General features: G+C 34.9%; 1 protein-coding gene across 5 annotated transcripts in view; it reads left to right on the top strand.

The window, feature by feature from the left end:
- rpgrip1l (RPGRIP1 like) overlaps nucleotides 1-17,305 on the top strand; it is a 190,493-nt gene that overhangs the window by 79,716 nt on the left and 93,472 nt on the right. For 4 of the 5 annotated variants that reach the window (XM_059992825.1, XM_059992827.1, XM_059992826.1 and 1 more), the window contains exons 14-15: nucleotides 6,613-6,730; nucleotides 8,972-9,424. In XM_059992825.1, coding sequence (XP_059848808.1) covers nucleotides 6,613-6,730; nucleotides 8,972-9,424 — 571 coding nt within the window. Of the gene's footprint in view, nucleotides 1-6,612; nucleotides 6,731-8,971; nucleotides 9,425-9,616; nucleotides 10,231-17,305 lie in introns of those variants that run through there. The other variant, XM_059992829.1, reaches the window with a different exon arrangement.

Raw genomic sequence — 17,305 nt, forward strand, 5'->3', positions numbered from 1 at the left:
TCTTTTTATTGGTACACAATCTTCTACAGCTATAAAATGGTACAAAACTTCAACAAATTGATATATATACAATTAATAAAGCTGAAGAGAAAAAAAGCTGATCATAATACATGAAAATGAAAAAAGAAGTTTTATTTATAAGGAAAAGAAGGAAAAAAAAGAGAACCCCAACTAACTAAAAATAAAACCCACTAACTAAAAAAAAGGGGAAAAAAAACATTAGGAATCAACCCCTGGAGCAATACGTCTTACCGTCATCTTATATATGTATATAAAGAAAAAGAATCATCAACCACCAATTCATGTTTATATAGAATAAGATTGGAAGGAAACCATATAAAATAATTCAAATTAAATGATAATATTTGGCAAAAGAGCCCCATCTTCTCTCAAAATCGAATCGAGGATCAAAAGTTCTACTAATTTATTTCCAAACTGAGACATAACACTACTTGAGAAAACCATTCAATTAATGTAGGGGTATGTTTCCATTTTAATAAAATAGCCCTTCTTGCCAATAATGTAACAAATACGATTACATGTTGATCTGAAGATGAAATACCCTGAATATGATGCGGAACTATTCCAAGTAGAACAGTCAATATATTAGTTTGTAAATTAATTTTCAGAGCTTTAGAAATTGTAGAAACTAAAGATTTCCAAAAAGATTTTAATGAAGAACATGACCAGAACATATGTGACAAAGTAGCTACTTCAGTTTTACACCTATTCACAGTAATTGTCTATGCTAGGAAATATTTTGGATAGTCTCTCCTTTGTTAAATAATAACAGTGAACAATTTTAAATTGAACTAAGCAGTGATTGGCACATATCGAAGAAGAATTTACCTTTTTCAAAACTCGCAACCAATCTTCATTAACAAAGGTCATATTAAGTTCTCTCTCCCAATATTGTTTAATCTTTAGTGAGAGGTTCTCTTTTTGTAGTGAAAATAAATTATAAATTCTCCCAATGGAACCTCTTACTAAAGGATTCAAATTCAAAATGGTATCCAACAAATCAGATTCTTGCAAGTAAGTATTGTAAGAAATGTCTAACCTGAAGATATTGCAGAAAGTGTGTATGAGAGAGAGAATATTTGCAAATTAACTCTTCAAAAGTCATCAATCAACCATCACAAAATAAATCTGTAAAAGAACAGATCCCTTTATTTCTCCATAGGAGAAAAATGGGATCGGTAATTGAAGGTTTAAATAAAATTTAATGAAAAATTTTGATGTAAGAAACTAGACAATTTAAGTTGTTTAAAATTTAAAAATTGTGAAACTGAAACCAAATCCGTAAGGACTGTTTTATAACAGGGTTAAGATTTAAATTTGGAACTTTAGAGCGCTGTAAAGGTAATGGAGTTGCTAATATTGAGGCTAAATGAAATTGTTTGACAGCTTTTAATTCCAAATCAACCCAAACTGGTTTTTGGCTCTTTTCGAGCCAATATAGCCAAAAATATAATTGTCTGATATTAACAGCCCAATAATACAGTCTTAAATTAGAAAGTGCAAGTTCGCCATCTTTTTTAGATTTTTGTAAATGATACTTATTAATTCTTGGTCTCTTATTGTTCCAAATAAAGGATGAAATAAGAGAGTCAGTTTGATCAAAACATTTTTTAGTTTAAAAGATAGGTATATTTTGGAAAATATATAAAAATCTAGGTAAAATCATCACTTTCACAGCATGGATACGACCTATTAAAGAAAGAGTAAGTGGATTCCATCTAGAAAATAGTTGTTTCATGGAGTCCATTAAAGGAATTACATTAGCTTTATAAAGATCTTTATATTTTTTAGTAATTATAATACCTAAATATTTAAAAGAATTAACAATTCTAAATGGAATATCATTATATATAAAAACAGGGGCATTTAATGGAAACAATTCACTTTTATTCAAGTTAAGTTTATATCCTGAAAATTTACCAAAATCTTTTAGTGTTTCCAAAAGATTAGGAATTGATCCCTCAGGGTTCGAAATAAAAACCAAAAGATCGTCTGCGTAAAGAGAAATTTTATGTATGGTTCCATTCATAGAAATACCATGAATATTTTTAGCTTCACGGAGTGTTATGGCCAAATGCTCCAGTATGAGATTAAATAATAAAGGGCTTAATGGACATCCCTGTCTAGTACCATGTGAAAGTGAAAAACAAGAGGACCTGAAATTATTAGTAATAACTGTGGCAATAGGATTCTTATAAATCATTTGAATCCACCAAATGAAATTATTACCAAAACCAAATTTTTCTAATACTTTAAACAAATATGACCTTTTAAAAGGCATTCTGCTGAGAAGGCAAACTGATCTCCTCCTTGACAGCTTTGTATGCATATATCGGAGACTCACCATCCAGTGCACCTTTGGACCAGGAAATGGCACAGCATTTTTCCCTACCTGTTTTCAAATGCAGTTTAAGTTTCTGAGTTATTAGGTCATGAATTTCAATAACCAATCTTAGACCTGGGTACAAGAAGTGTGATGCCAAAGATCATGGAGAAATTCTGTTGATCAAATTTCCTAAGTTCTACTATTTTCAGGTACTATAAGGTGAAAATCTGTCTCAGTTGTCATCATATGAGGTGTATCTTTGTTTCTGAATTGTATGATTGGAGAATTCTCACAGACCTAGAAATTCTCACATATCTATCTCACCTGCCTTTAGAAATTTCAGAATTTTAGAAATTCTCACATATCAGTCTCCAGAATGCAGACATGTTAAATGATTTGTATGGATTTGATTTGAGTCATGCTTTTTGATCCTTAGAAATAGAATTTTTGCACGTGAATTAATTCAAATATCATAATGCTGGAGACAATAAGTAAATAAAATTCATTTTTATTCACTCTGAATTCCAATCTTCTGAAAAAGGATGCCAGAGAAGCTACAAAACCGTCTATTTTCTGTCAAGTCAATCTATCTTTTTCAGTGACAAATACAATAAACGGTGGGCTGAAGAAAAGCTGTAAAAGTGTGACTGCCACGTATTGTGGAGAATGTGGAAGTAATTACACTCTAAAAGTGGCAATTTGAATATTTTCAATATGTTGCCAATTTGATACATTTACAAATTAATGGAAAGTAGATTGGACTACTCCTTATCAGTTCAAGATGCAGAGAATCAATGTTAGCTTTTGTGTAATTCCTAATGCAGCTCAGTTTTTACACAAAGAATTGAGTCTTTAAATAAACCAAAATTGCTATTCTTATTCAGGATATATTTTAAAGAAAGCAATTAAGATAAAGTATAGTTATATTTCTCAATAAGAGGAACACTAAAATATGAGTAACAACAGTTGCTCTGATAATAAAAGCTTGCTTTCTTGTTATTAGATGACGCTATCTAAAATTGCTATGTAGCAGGAAAATAAAGTAATTTAATTATATGATTTTTTGTAATAAAAGAAACTATTAGTTTTCTTTTCATCCCAGGGCTTTTGTAAAGATTAAATAGACATACTTATTCAACACTAGGCATGTTAATAGTATCATTTTACTTCCACAGTTAACTTCATCTTTAAGCCCAGTGAAAAGGAATGAAAACTATTTCAAGTTCATCGCCATTCTTTTGATAAAATGTAATTTACTTTTGGATTCTATTTTCTTTTTATAAAAACCCATCAGATTCACTATATTAAATATCACATATAATATATGGTAACTGAATTCTATCATTACTTTGAAAATAGTTAATTATAGATAATGTAGAAAGGTTCTTACAAAATATAAATAATGTTTATTTATATAAACAGAGGAACCAAATATTCTACTGTTTTTCATCACTTTTTAATGAATAGGTAAATATACATTATGCAGGAATTAGAAACATAATTCAAGTTTTGTAAGGCAGTCAATTTAACTGGTGACTAGACTAATCAATAATTATTATTTCCAACCCACTAGTTCTGTGGAATTGTAGCATTGCAGCATTCAAGACTTTAATATCATTTCTAGTATGCAAGTGTAATGGAGAGTCAAAAAAAATTGTTACTCCAGATTCAGTGCAGCACATAAACACACAATAAGATAAAGAACACAATCATAAAGAACACTCTATATACTTTTAAGTTAGCTTATATACACAAGTCGATTGTCTGTACATAAAGTTACATTAGGTCTAGGGGTATCTGTACGTAAGTTAACTCTGACAGGAAATGATAAAGTCGTGGTGGTGAGGGTGTGTGTGAGATTGGTTAGTGGGTGGAGGTGTTAATCAGCTTTATTACTTGGGGAAAGTAACTTTTTTTCAGTCTGGTGGTCCTGGCATGGATACTACATTGTCACCTCCTGAATGGGAGCGGAACAAACAGTCCATGAGCAGGATGGATGGGATCCTTCACGGTATTGTTGACACTTTTTCTGACACATTTCTGTATATATGTCCTTGATGGCAGTAGGCTGGTGCTAGTGATGTATTGGGAAGTTTTGACTACTATTTGTAAAGCCTTCCCACCCGTTGCACTGAAGTTTCGTACCATGCAGCAATAATCCTTCTAAGGTGCATGCAGAGACACATTTTTTGCTACTAGTGCACAAAGGAATTTAAATTGTGCACAAAAAGATTGTCACCTTCTACCTCGTTGTACATTAAGTATATTTCACGATCATACACAATCACATTTCCTTTTCCGGTTTCTGATGCAGATGGTGCTGACAATGTGGAATTTACAATGATTTGTCTGCAGGTTTTAGAACTGGCTTATTTGTACTGTTTTTATTGAAGAAATTATTGGTTCACTATGTCAAATTCCAAAGAAGTAAAGGGCATGAATCTTAAAGAACTGCTAAGTCATTTGAAGTGGAATTGCTTAATGAAACAGTAGAAACTGCTATACCAAAAGCTCATGAGGTCAGGAACATGCAGCTACAAGAAATATTTATGTACAATACAGAAACTGTGTGTATTGTCACAATGCAAAACTTGATGGAGAATTTGCAAGTGGGAAGAAATGAGTGATATTTGTAAACTTGACTTTTTAAAGCATCAATTAGCAAGCAATCACATATTAATAGTGTGCAGAAGCTCCAGCGAGAAGATCTTCATTATCCACAACAGGCCTGCTACATATGTTTTGTGAGAGTGCAGATGAACGAGAGTGAAAATGAGCAAACCCAGAGGAGATTGGAAGTGTTTTGTTAGCTGTTAAAATGAATAACTCGATATATAAAATTGACTGCTGACATGTTGTTGTCACTGGGCAAAAAATTGCAGAGACAACATTTTTGCTCTCACTGATCATTACAAATTAGAGGGAACATTGCCATGGAGTAATGCAGCATGTTAGGATGCTCTGTACAGTGCATCTGTAGAAATAAAAAACTGAAAGATGAACATATATGAAGCAGAGCTTAGAATTTTCTTTTATTTGCTTCTGAATTAAGCAAATGTTTGTGAATGTGTAATCTTCATCATAATCCCAAAATAATTTTACTTTAAACATCCTGAAGTGAACTAACTGACTTAAAGCATCAGTCTGAAGAAATTAATGCATTATTTATTGCTTCTCATGGTACTTGTAAATTCATGAATACTCTTACCAGTCTATATTCCTGTCTTCTGAACTTCCTCAATTAATACAGTACCTCAAAATTTGAAGATGCTTCCATTGTATTTAATTTGATTAACCAGATTTTTTAAATCTCTTAAACTCATGTGTATATATAGTAAAAGTAAACTGACAGTTCCTTTCTAGACTGAGCTGGAGTATCCATATTTTATGGCATTATGAATCTTCCACTATTGTTTTGTTAGCAAACGGCTTGGAACCTTTTATTAGTTCAACCATAGTACTCCTGTTTTGAACTTTAAATCAGAGCAAACCCCGTCACAAAATCTAGTTCAAATTAGCAGTCATATCAAAATTATTCAGCAGTGAAAGGTATATAAACACAGCTGTTCCAAATGATCTACACTGTTATTGCAAGGATACATGGGCAAAAACCTTGCATGTTTGCTCTTCTCCATGATGGGTTTTCAGACTAAGCAGTCATAGGGCCACTGCTTTACAGCAGGCATTAAAATCGAGGTAGTCCTATTAAACTTTGGTTTTGCATGTAAGTATTTCAACCAGATCAATGCACTAGGTAACATTGCATTTGAAGCAAAATTGTTTCTGGGTTCTGCATTTAGGTTTTCTTCAGCATTTCATTCGATAACTATATTCAAGAAAAATCGTTAAGAGCACAACCCTCTTTTAAAGGGGCAAACGTTTTTGTTCAGCTTCAACTGTGCCTGTCAAGTGCTACTATCTGATGAAGATTTTAAAGGTTTATGAAGAAATTCACAAATAACTTGCCATCAGTGGTTGTGAATAATTAATGATTGGTGATCATTGAATAAACTTTAAAAACATCTTTGAATTAAATGCTTTCAAAAAGGAATTGATAATCACAAAAGGAATTAGCTGTGTTAAAGATGAATTCAGTTTATCCGTTTTAAGAAGTAATTTATGTTGATAAACATAATTGTCTCAGAGGCCACCATAACATTTTGATATTCATTCTTTTCTGGAATATTAAAAATAAGTATCTTTTCTCAAATTTAATTAGAATCAAAATTAATTATCTATTTTTCTTATTGGCCTCTCATTTTTAGAATGAGGTTAACACTGTGACCAAGAAAATGGAAGATAATAATCGAGAATATGAGATCAAACTAGAACAATATGCCCAGCTACTTGATGTTCGAGCTGAACGGATCAGAAAACTTGAAGGTATGATGAAACAACCTTGTAAAGACAATTGTAAAGCTTATTTCATTTCAGATATAAATATTGTGAAAGCATCATGCAAGTGGTGCAGTATATGGCACGGCTTCTAATTTCTTATCATACCTTCTAAAGTGTTCCTGTAGGATTTGTAATCAGTGTGTTTTCTGCTTTTGAATAGAACATATCATAGTACGTTTTAAAAATACTGCTAAAGCAAAGTTGAAGACATGGAGCAAGTTTCTCCCTTTGTTCCACGGTCTTTTCATAGGGCTTTGACTATTAGCAAGCTGTAGATGAAAAGAGTTTGCTCGAGGGCAGCAATTCCTGTCCAAGCTGCTACAATATTAGGCACTTCAACTATCCACCAGGCCTCGGTGAAGGTAAATAAGTGCAATTCTGTTACAACACCAGCATCCTGGGTTTAGTACTGCCACTGTCTGTAAGGAGTTTGTATATTCTTCCCTTGACCATGTGGGTTTCCTTGGAGCGCTCCAGTTTCCTCCCACATTCCAAAGACATAATGGGTGTATAGGTTAATTGGTCACATCAGTATAATTGAGCGGCACAGGCTCACTGGGCCAAAAGGGCCGATTACCACGCTGTATTTCTAAATAAACTAAACAAATAAATCTATCAGGAGGGGATATCTCTTAATGAAAAAGGAAACCTTAGGCAGCCACATCCAAGGTTGGTTTTGTACCGAATAAGACTACCGCTTCTTCACTGAAATAAAGGCTGTGTTTCAGAGTTCATCTTTGACTAGTCTTTGAACTGAAATTGTATAGCATACTTTACTGAACTATATTCTAAAGTGTGCATCAAGATCCTCTAAGTATCATAATATCCTAATTTATTTGTCAGGGGATTGAAAAATAACTTGGCCAAAGATCATAATTCTCACAAGTAAAAATAGTGACACTTTTACTAAAAAAAAGATTTAAGGATTAAACAGCAATAACAATATTTCATTTATTGATATGATAAGCTGAGAATTAAAAAGTACCACAATAATACCATTACCAAAGAAGCTGCAAAGTTTCAAGTTTAGATTATATAAATTAAACTACCACATTAGGCTGATTCAGATGTTCTCGAAGATTCAATGATTTCACAGTCTGTAGGCTTCATAAAATGTTTTAAAACTCTGAGTGAAAGACTAAAAATAACAAAGCTAATAAAGAGAATTGATTTGTGATTTTCAGCAGCATGGAAAAAGAGACAACCTGTTATAACCTGTGTTCTATGCTTAGCTATAAAATCTTGCACATTTTATACGTGGCTTCTAAAGTAAAAATATAAATTGGTGCTGTATGGTTCACTGTTTAAGGAAATAGGTTCCAAGAGAAATTATTGAAAGCAAGAAGGTATCACTGTGACATTCATGGAATGATAGTTACAGATAACTGTAAAGAAAAACACCATCATATAGAAAGTACAAGTGACTTTACATGTCACTTTCAACAATTATTTTTGTTATTCTCTGGCTGTAATATAAATAAGTAATTTGAGTTTTTACTTTGCCTCACAGATAAATAACAACAAACTCACTTTAGTCGTCTGGTGATATATATTTCTTTTCTAAAGGAAAATGCTTTGCTTCTACATGTAATTAGGAACTGACTATGGAGTGTGCTTTTCTCTGCTATTTGTAATAATATTGTAAATGGGCATTTAAACCTAATAAAATTTTTGCAAGGAATAAAATAAAATCTTCCACCAACATGGAAAATCATGCTTGTTGCCTTTATAACACCAAGTTAACTTTAAGTGGTTGAGCTAATAATATTTATTTATTATTTACGGTTAACAGAACCTTTTAAATTTCTACTTTTACCCAAATAATCGGTGTTTTTTTTCCATGCTTCAGTATTTTGGGTGTGCTATGGGTTAACCACATTTTCAAAAGCTGGTTCATTAGCAGACACCCATCAACAGTATGTAATTTCCTTATGAAAGTTTTAATTAAGATGTCCCCACTGTGTGTTAAAAAGGTCTTTGGTATACAATATTTCATCTGATTTATCCCAGAATAAATGTCAAGTTGTAATCCTTGTATGCTGAGTAGCTCATATTCTAGGAATCTATAGTGCTCTTTTCAATCTTCTGTGCTGAAGAACTTGTTAAAAATATGATAACAATAGTGTGTATACTCCATACCATCTGTTTGCCACATAGAGAAAATCTTGTGCTCTAATGCTTTAATGAAAATATGGGAAAAATTGCATTTGTTTTCATCTTTTTCAGCCCAACTCAAAGACATAGCCTATGGCACCAAACAATTCAAATTCAAGCCAGAAATAGCAACTGATGATGAAACTGATGAACTTGATGTAACTGTCCATTTGGAACGTGGAGAAAACCTATTTGAGATCCATATCAGCAAATTAATCTTCTCTCCTGAAGCCATTAAGGTTTTTGGTGAGCAAGAACCTGCTACTTTCTGCACCTATGCATTTTATGATTTTGAACTCCAGTCTACTCCTGTAAGACATGGCATGAATCCAGTGTTTGATTTCACATCTGAATACATTGTCCGAGTGGACGATTTCTTCCTACATTATTTGCAGAAAAATACAGTAAAGCTAGAGGTACAGCTTGCATACGGCACAGACTATGAAACTATTGCAGCATGCCAGTTACGAATGCATGAGATCCTTGAAAAGAATGGGAGAATTTTTGGCTCAGCATTTTTAGTTGGTGAGTAAAATACATGGTAAATCTGATTACCTTATATTTTCACACACCTTCACATATTATGGAAATTAATATGCCATTCCCAAATTTTTTATATCATACATGCTAATTGTATTGTCTTAATTAGAATACTGGTCATTATATTAATTTGGATGAAAGTAAAGTGATAAATGAATAATTCTACTCTCACTGCAGCTTTCATCTTTATTGCTAATGTTTACATTGAAATACCTGCAAGGCTTTAAGCAGAGAAATATGGAGCTAGCTTTCATATGACGTCACAGTTCACGGTAATTTTAAAATCATTCACTCTGAAATTGTGTTTTGTTGCTCATTATACTCACAACACATAGTGGGAAATTGAAAGAAATGATGGATATCAATTGTGTGGATATGTTATACCCAATAAATTTTAGAATGGTTTATCAACAAAAATGACAGAACCCTTCAAATCATGGGTAGATGAAGCATTTAAAATATTAATCAGCCTTGATAAGTTATGGTAGTTCCGGACTAGAATGCTGTTTAAGCAAGTTGTCATGCAAATAGTTTACAATTTAACAACTGCACGAATTTTATAAATTACAGTATAGTGAATTGGTATAAACTAATTATTAGGATAAAAGAAAATATAGTGTACTGGAAAATTTCAAGGAACATCTGCTTTTTAGTGGCTTTATGTTACAAATTGATGATGAACAGTATTTCTTCCTGTGTTCTGGTGTATGTGGACATACAGAATTTGGGTTTTGTTGTTTTTTCTTGCGGGAAAAAACCACCAATTTTCAATTATTTTAATTAAAAACAGTTAACATGCGCATGTTATGAATCTTCTCTATGTCTGATTGATATTCTACAGCAACGATTTGCTTGGTTGTATGTTTTCTTTTACAACTGTGATCAGTGAGTTTATGCAATGTGACAATGTACTAGTGTTGTTCATAGTTTATCAGTCAACACATCTGACAACTCAGGTCAAAGCCTGAATAAGAAAACATTACAAAATGAAAATTATTTTTGATCAAAAGTAATTTTTGACAACTAGTGCATATGTGATGTTAGCAATAGTTTGTTAGCATTAGCTTAAAATACTATAGTGAGTTAATTAAAAACTGAACATTGTAAACTAAGTAAAATTACCCTTTCCATTTGAGTGGCATGCTAAAATATATTATAGATTAATATGTTTTACATCAACAAAATAATGTTCATATTATAAAAGGAAAAGCTAACTCATTGCCAAAGGAATGTGGAGATAGATCATGTGTTTTTTTTTGTTTTTGTGCCCTTGTTTTAACCACTGGGAAATAATAAGCAGTTGTTAGCCTTTTCATTTTATAATTTTGGCACATGTAGTTCAAAATTTCTCTATGATTGCTTCAAGTTGCACTAAAAAAGCTTGTTTATCAGTAAGTGTTTGGAAATTTTTATACGAACCTAATGAATATTATGGATTTAATATAACTGTATGCAGAAAACATGTTTCGTATTCTGTCACAGCAGATGGAAGCAATCTTTCCGACAGTAATGCTTCAGCACCATTTTTTTTTAAATCCTCAAATATTAACTCTTTACAGGACTTTTTCAATGTGCCATGCTAGTTAAATTTCAATTAAAAATATAATTTCTTACTTCACTCTAGATGTACACGTCTTGCCTTTTTTTAAAAAAAATTCCCAATTAAAGTTTAAGTCAACTTATTCCATATTAATGTGCTGTTACAATTACACTTTTAAATATCGGCATTGTCGCAAAATACATTTTAACTTTAGTATTTTGCCATTTGAGATATTGATGGCATTTTCTAATATTTTTTCTACATTGTTCCTTCATTCCTATTTTGTAAATGTTTGATAGCTCTGAGAGCTTGATACCCACCTCTCAAACAATCAGTGTCACCTGATGTTGCAGAATTTGCCAGTTTGTTTTTTCCACATTGATGTGGATTGGCTTCTCCATTGAGCAATTCATTATCAAGATGAATTAGTGATCACCACTGTATTTCACAGATCCATTGCCAACTGATGAATGGGTAGCTGCTGACTAGGAGTGGGCATACTCTCGAAACTGCTCATATCATGATGTGCAGACATTGATGTGGTTTCAATAAGCAAGTATTGAACGTGTCAGTTGTACTTGAAATACATTCTTCCAGTGAGATTGTGAGCTGTAACTGCAGTAATAAGTAGGTCATTCAGAGCCAGCAGGGTCATCGCTATTGCAGCTATTTCTTCTCAGCCTTGGTACAAAGATGATATAGTGGGGGATAAGAACATAAGAATTTACAAGTAGAGATAGCCTTTCAAGCTCTGCCATTCCTCAATATTGTGATGATTTCCAAACTCAGTTTCTACAGTATATTCATATCCATCAATTCCATTAATGCCCAGAAACTTATTCCGATTCCTAAATGGACTTTGAAGCTTTGGACACTCTGAGAAAACTCAATGATCTCCTAGAGGTAGAGAATTCTAAAAACTCTCCGCTGTCTGGGGAAAAGAAGTTCTCCCAATCTATGTCTTAAGTGGCCTATCCTCTTTTTTTTCTTAGATTGCCTACAAAGTACCCAGGACATCTTTAGGGAGCAGTGTCTCAGCAAGGCAGTGTCCATTATTAAAGACCTCCAGCACCCAGGGCATGCCCTTTTCTCACTGTTACCATCAGGTTGGAGATACTGCAGCCTGTAGGCACACACTCAGCGACTCAGGAACAGCTTCTTCCCCTCTGCCATCCGATTCCTGAATGGACTTTGAAGCTTTGGATACTACCTCACCTTTTTAATATACAGTATTTCTGTTTTTGCACATTTTTAAATAATCTATTCAATATACATAATTGATTTACTTGTTTATTTATTATTAATTTGTTTCCCTCTCTCTGCTATAATATGTATTGCATTGAACTGCTACTGCTAAGTTAACAAATTTCACGCTACATGCCGGTGATAATAAACCTGATTCTGTATTGTAATAAAAATGCACATATAATTTGCCTTCCTAATTGCTTGCTATATCTAAAAGTTAGCACTTAATTACTTGTGTTCAAAGATGTCCAGGTCCTTTTGAACACCAGTATTTCTTATCTGCTAACGTTTAAAAAAGAACTACCTTTCTTTGTGTGCACCACACAACATTTCATCTGCTATGCTGTCACCCACTCATTTTTCTTGACTGAATTCCTTGAAACCTGCTTACACCCTTCTCCCTATTCACCTAGTTGTATGGTATTAGCAAACTCGAAAGGGTGACTTTTGGTCTCCTCATTGATATAGTTTGTGAATAGCTGGATGCCAGCCTGAGTGTTGCGGTACTCTTGTTAGTCACAGCCTGCTTACCGTATTTCCTTGCTCTTTTCTTTCTGCCTATTAACCAATCTCAAACAATGCCAATATATTTCCACCAAATCTATGTGAATTGTTGATTAGTTCAAGCCTTGGCTTGCGTGTGTGTCCTTGAGCAAGACGACACCGGTGCCAAGCTGTATGGGTCCTAATGCCCTTCCCTTGGACAACATTGGTGGTGTGGAGAGGGGAGACTTGCAGCTTGGGCAACTGCCAGTCTTCCATAAAAAAAGCTTTCCAAGGTGTAAATCCTTGGTCTATTGAGACTAATGGATTCAATCATGGTATTATTTTGTGGATGTTCTATTATACCATCATAATAGGTTAATTATTGTCTGTAGTAGAGGAAATTACCGTACCTCTGGCAGAGATTCTCCTACTGCCAGCTGCCCATATTGTCCTCCTTTGTATCAGAATCATGTTTATTATCACCAGCATGTGACATGAAATTTGTTAACTTAGCAGCAGCAGTTCAATGTAATATATAATCTAGCAGAGAAAAAAATAATTAATAAAATTTTAAAAATAATAATAAATAAACAAGTAAATCAATTATATATATTGAATCGATATTTTTTTTAACGTGCAAAAGCAGGAATACTGTATATTAAGAAAAAGTGAGGTAGTGTCCAAAGATTCAATGTCCATTTAGGAATCGGATGGCAGAGGGGAAGAAGCTGTTCCTGAATCGCTGAGTGTGTGCCTTCAGGCTTCTGTACCTCTTACCTGATGGTAACAGTGAGAAAAGGACATGTCCTGGGTGCTGGAGGTCTTTAATAATGGACGCTGCCTTGCTGAGACACTGCTCTCTAAAGATGTCCTGAGTACTTTGAAGGCTAGTACCCAAGATGGAGCTGACTAGATTTACAACCTTCTGCAACTTATTTCGGTCCTGTGCAGTAGCCCTTCCATACCAGACAGTGATGCAGCCTGTCAGAATGCTCTTCACAGTACAACTATAGGAATTTTTGAGTTTATTTGTTGACATGCCAAGTCTCTTCAAACTCATAATAAAATATCAACTACATTGATATGTTGGGACCAGGTTAGATCCTCAAAGATCTTGACACCCAGGAACTTGAAGCTGCTTACTCTCTCCACTTCTGATCCCTCTCTGAGGATTGGTATGTGTTCCTTCGTCTTACCCTTCCTGAAGTCCACAGTCAGCTCTTTGGTCTTACTGATGTTGAGTGCCAGGTTGTTGCTGCAGCAGTACTCCACTAGTTGGCATGTCTCATTACTGTATGCCCTCTCATCACCGCCTAAGATTCTACCAACAATGGTGGTTTCGTCAGCAAATTTATAGATGTTATTTGAGCTATGCTTAGCCACACTGTCATGTGTATATAGAGAGTAGAGGAGTGGGCTAAGCACACACCCCTGAGGTGTGCCAGTGTTGATCGTCAGCGAGGAGGATATGTTATCACCAATCCACACAGATTGTGGTCTTCTGGTTAGGAAGTTGAGGATCCAATTGCATGGGGAGGAACAGGGGCCCAGGTTCTGCAACTTTCCTCATCCTGGGGGCTGTAACTCAAGAGCTGAGCCCTCCTGATGGTTAAATTATGGGCTCTGTATCAAATAGTTTAAGAAGCACCCATCCCTCTTTGTGAATATTATAATCTAGACATTCACTTTGAAGATCCCAGTGACATTCTCCACTAAACTCCTGCTGTTTCCATGGCACTGATTGTGTCAACACTCAGCTGCTTATGCAAGAGTCCAGATAGAATTTAGAAACCAAAGGAATGAAGGGAAGGAGCTTTCCTTGCCTTTAAAAGTCAGCAATTAATAGCTGAAGTTAAAATGCCTGACGTAAATGAATCATGCAAGCAACGACCATAAATGAGTTCTTACTCTGGTTTAGTCCAGTTGCACATTCGACAAGTGCTGGTCTGTACAATGTGTGTGAACATCTACCTTCATGTGCCATAGGAATGCTATCCTTGAACATTCAGCTAAATCCACATCTTTAATCAGACCAATGGTCTCTGATCAAAGGAAAAGAGATGAACACTCTACTGGTTCATGGTTCATTACTACATTAGATCTCCCTAAAGTACTAATGAACCACGAATCAGCATTGGCCAACCACTATGAAAATGCAAATGGTATAGCTTTCACAATGTTGCAAGACTGGAAGCAACACAGAGATATATCTTGAGCACATTCAGAGAAGAATATATTATGATATTCACAGGGAATACTAATTTTTAGCCAAGCATAGGAAAAGGGTGCTAAGCTTATTCACACATAGTAAACCTATCACCTTCAGGGGGAAATAAATTAGGCCTCAGTAAATTGGTTTATTATTGTCACATGTACCTTAATACAGTAAAGAGCTTTGCTTTGCATGCCCTCCATACAGATATTTCATTACAACAGTGCATGGGGTCGTACAATGGAAAAGAGTAGCAAAATGCAAAATAAAGTGTAACAGCTACAGAGAAAGTAGATTGCAAGTAAACAATAAGATGCAAGTTCATATCAAGTAGACTGTGAGGTCAAGAATCATACTTATTGTACTTGGGTACTGTTCAGCAGTCTGATAGCAGCAGAGTAGAGACGATCCTTGAACCTGGTGGTACGTGCTTTCATGTTTTTGTATTATTTTCCTTATGGGAGTGGGGAGAAAAGGTGGTTGTGTTGGCTGTTCTACTGAGGCAACAGGAAGTGTAGACAGAATCCATGGAGCGGAGACTGTTTCCCTTGATGTACTGGGCTGCAGTTTCTTGTAGTGATGGGCAGAGCAGTGACTCACAGCTCATTGATAATATGCAATTGGTCCTTGAAACATAACCTAAAAGAAATGATAAATCTCCTCCAATCTGTCACTGAGTCAAATTTGAAGCCTTTATGTACATTATTGATTCTGAATAACATTCATTTAATGATATGAATGTGATTTCTAATGTAGATTCTGTTGTACTGATATGATTGAATGCAAGGCTAAAAAAAATGCAATACCTAAAACCTCTGCCTATTTTCTGCAAGTCTTTCATTGTTTCTGTTTTAGTTACAAAATGGAAAGTTCTTCTTAACCTACCAAGTGTTGTAATTGAGAGTTTATGAGTTTCAAGTAAACGGGAGGACATAGTCATATTTATTAGAGAAGTTAGATAGCTTATGTCTTGTGGAAGCATTAATAGAACTTTTTTTTTATAAGTCAGCTGAGGCACATGGTTTGTAGAAGTCTTATAGATTTCAGGAGATTAACTTGAAGGGTCTCAAATAACAGTCATATTAGTATTTATAGTAGTTGTATTAATACCATACCATTCTACCATTTCCTGCAAGACTTGTTTGATGAACTCTCTAACTGAAATTATCTCTGACAGGAGCTTTCTGTCAATCTGTACCTTTTTGTCGTGTGAATGTCTTCCCACAAACACAAGCCAGAAACAATTTAAACACACATCATATGGTATTTAAACATCAAACAGAGACCTTATCTCAGCTGATGCTGATTGAAAAGGAGAACTTTATACTTCATACCTGGAAAGACAGTATTTCAAAAACAAGAGGGTTTTCTAATGCTTCTGCTCATTATATTTCTCAGCAGTAGATTTGAACACATTTTGAGTCTCTTTCTTAGTTATCGAGCAAAATCAAAGTTACCATGATATCTAATAAAAGTATTAGACTATTAAAAATGATCACAGTGTTAAAAAAAAAACATTTAACATATCTAACCTCTTCCCACCCTGTTACTTGTAAATCTGCCATCCCCTTCTCACAATTCCTCTGTATCCACCACACCTAAGCTCAGGATGAGACTTTTCATTCCAGAAGTAAGGAGACATCCTCCTCCTTCAAAGAAGGGGTTTCCCTTCTTCCACCATCAATGCTGTCCTCATCCGGATCTCTTCCATTGCGTACAGGTCTGTCGTCACCCTATCCACCCGCCACCCCACCAGTGATAGGATTCTTCTTGTCCCCACCTAGCACCACAGCAGCATCCACATCCAGCACTAAATTGTTCATAACTTCTGCCATCTCCAACGGGATCCCCCTACCAAACACATCTTCCCCCCCACGTTCCCCCACCCCAGGTTTTCTACTTTCCACAGGGATCTCTCCCTACACGATTTGCTTGTCCATTCGTCCCTCCCCATTGATCTCGTTCCTGGAAATTAACCTTGCAAGTGAAACAAGTGATACACCTGCCCCTACACCTCCTCTCTCACTACCGTTCAGGGCTCCAAATAGTCCTTTCAGGTGAGGTGATACTCCACCTGTGAGTCTGTGGGGTCATCTACTGTATCCAGTGCTCCCGATGTTGCCTCCTTTATATCAGTGAGACCTGATGTAGTTTGGGGGACCACTTCGCCGAGCACCTATGCTTGATCCGCCAGAAAAAGTGTGATCTCCTGCTGCTCACCCATTTGAATTCTACTTCCCATTCCCATTCCAACATGTCAGTCTTTGGCCTCCTCTACTGCCATAATGAGGTCACACTCTGGTTGGAGGAGCAACACTTTATATTCTGTCTGGGTAGTCTCTAACCTGATAGCATGAACATCGATTTCTTGAACTTCTATTAA

The sequence above is a fragment of the Hypanus sabinus genome, chromosome 17 (genome assembly GCF_030144855.1).
Source record: "Hypanus sabinus isolate sHypSab1 chromosome 17, sHypSab1.hap1, whole genome shotgun sequence".
NCBI classification, from domain to species: Eukaryota; Metazoa; Chordata; class Chondrichthyes; order Myliobatiformes; family Dasyatidae; genus Hypanus; species Hypanus sabinus.